This window comes from Rhincodon typus, unplaced genomic scaffold (genome assembly GCF_021869965.1).
Source record: "Rhincodon typus isolate 14 unplaced genomic scaffold, sRhiTyp1.1 hic_rhity00004319, whole genome shotgun sequence".
Lineage (NCBI taxonomy): Eukaryota > Metazoa > Chordata > Chondrichthyes > Orectolobiformes > Rhincodontidae > Rhincodon > Rhincodon typus.
In genome coordinates, this window is record NW_025969957.1 from 624 (window position 1) to 944 (window position 321).

Sequence of the window (321 nt, forward strand, 5' to 3'; positions counted from 1 at the left end):
CCTGGGAGTGTTTGATGGGGGACAGGGACAGCACGGGGTTAGATACAGAGTAAAGCTCCCTCTACACTGTCCCCCCCATCAAACACTCCCAGGACAGCAATCTCACGGGGTTAGATTGGGATTTGCTGATGTACTTACTCTATATTTGGAGACTTCTGATAGCGACTGAAAATGATGGGTACATCTGTTAAAAAAAAATTTGAAATACTTATTACTACGAATTGCTGTGCGATGACCTGTGATCCAATGTCAAAATAAAAGGGGACTGAGAAACACCAGTCAGTGTGCAAATATCTCCCTGAGAGAGAGGGGGGACTGAGA

At 45.2% G+C, this 321-nt stretch overlaps 1 protein-coding gene across 1 annotated transcript in view; it reads right to left on the reverse strand.

Moving 5' to 3' along the window:
- Positions 1-321, reverse strand: part of LOC109926467 (protein turtle homolog A-like) — a gene marked incomplete at both ends in the record, with an annotated part of 10337 nt that overhangs the window by 617 nt on the left and 9399 nt on the right. The window contains one exon of the mRNA XM_048593875.1: positions 139-184. Within this exon, the coding sequence (XP_048449832.1) occupies positions 139-184 (46 nt within the window). The remainder of the gene's footprint in view (positions 1-138; positions 185-321) is intronic.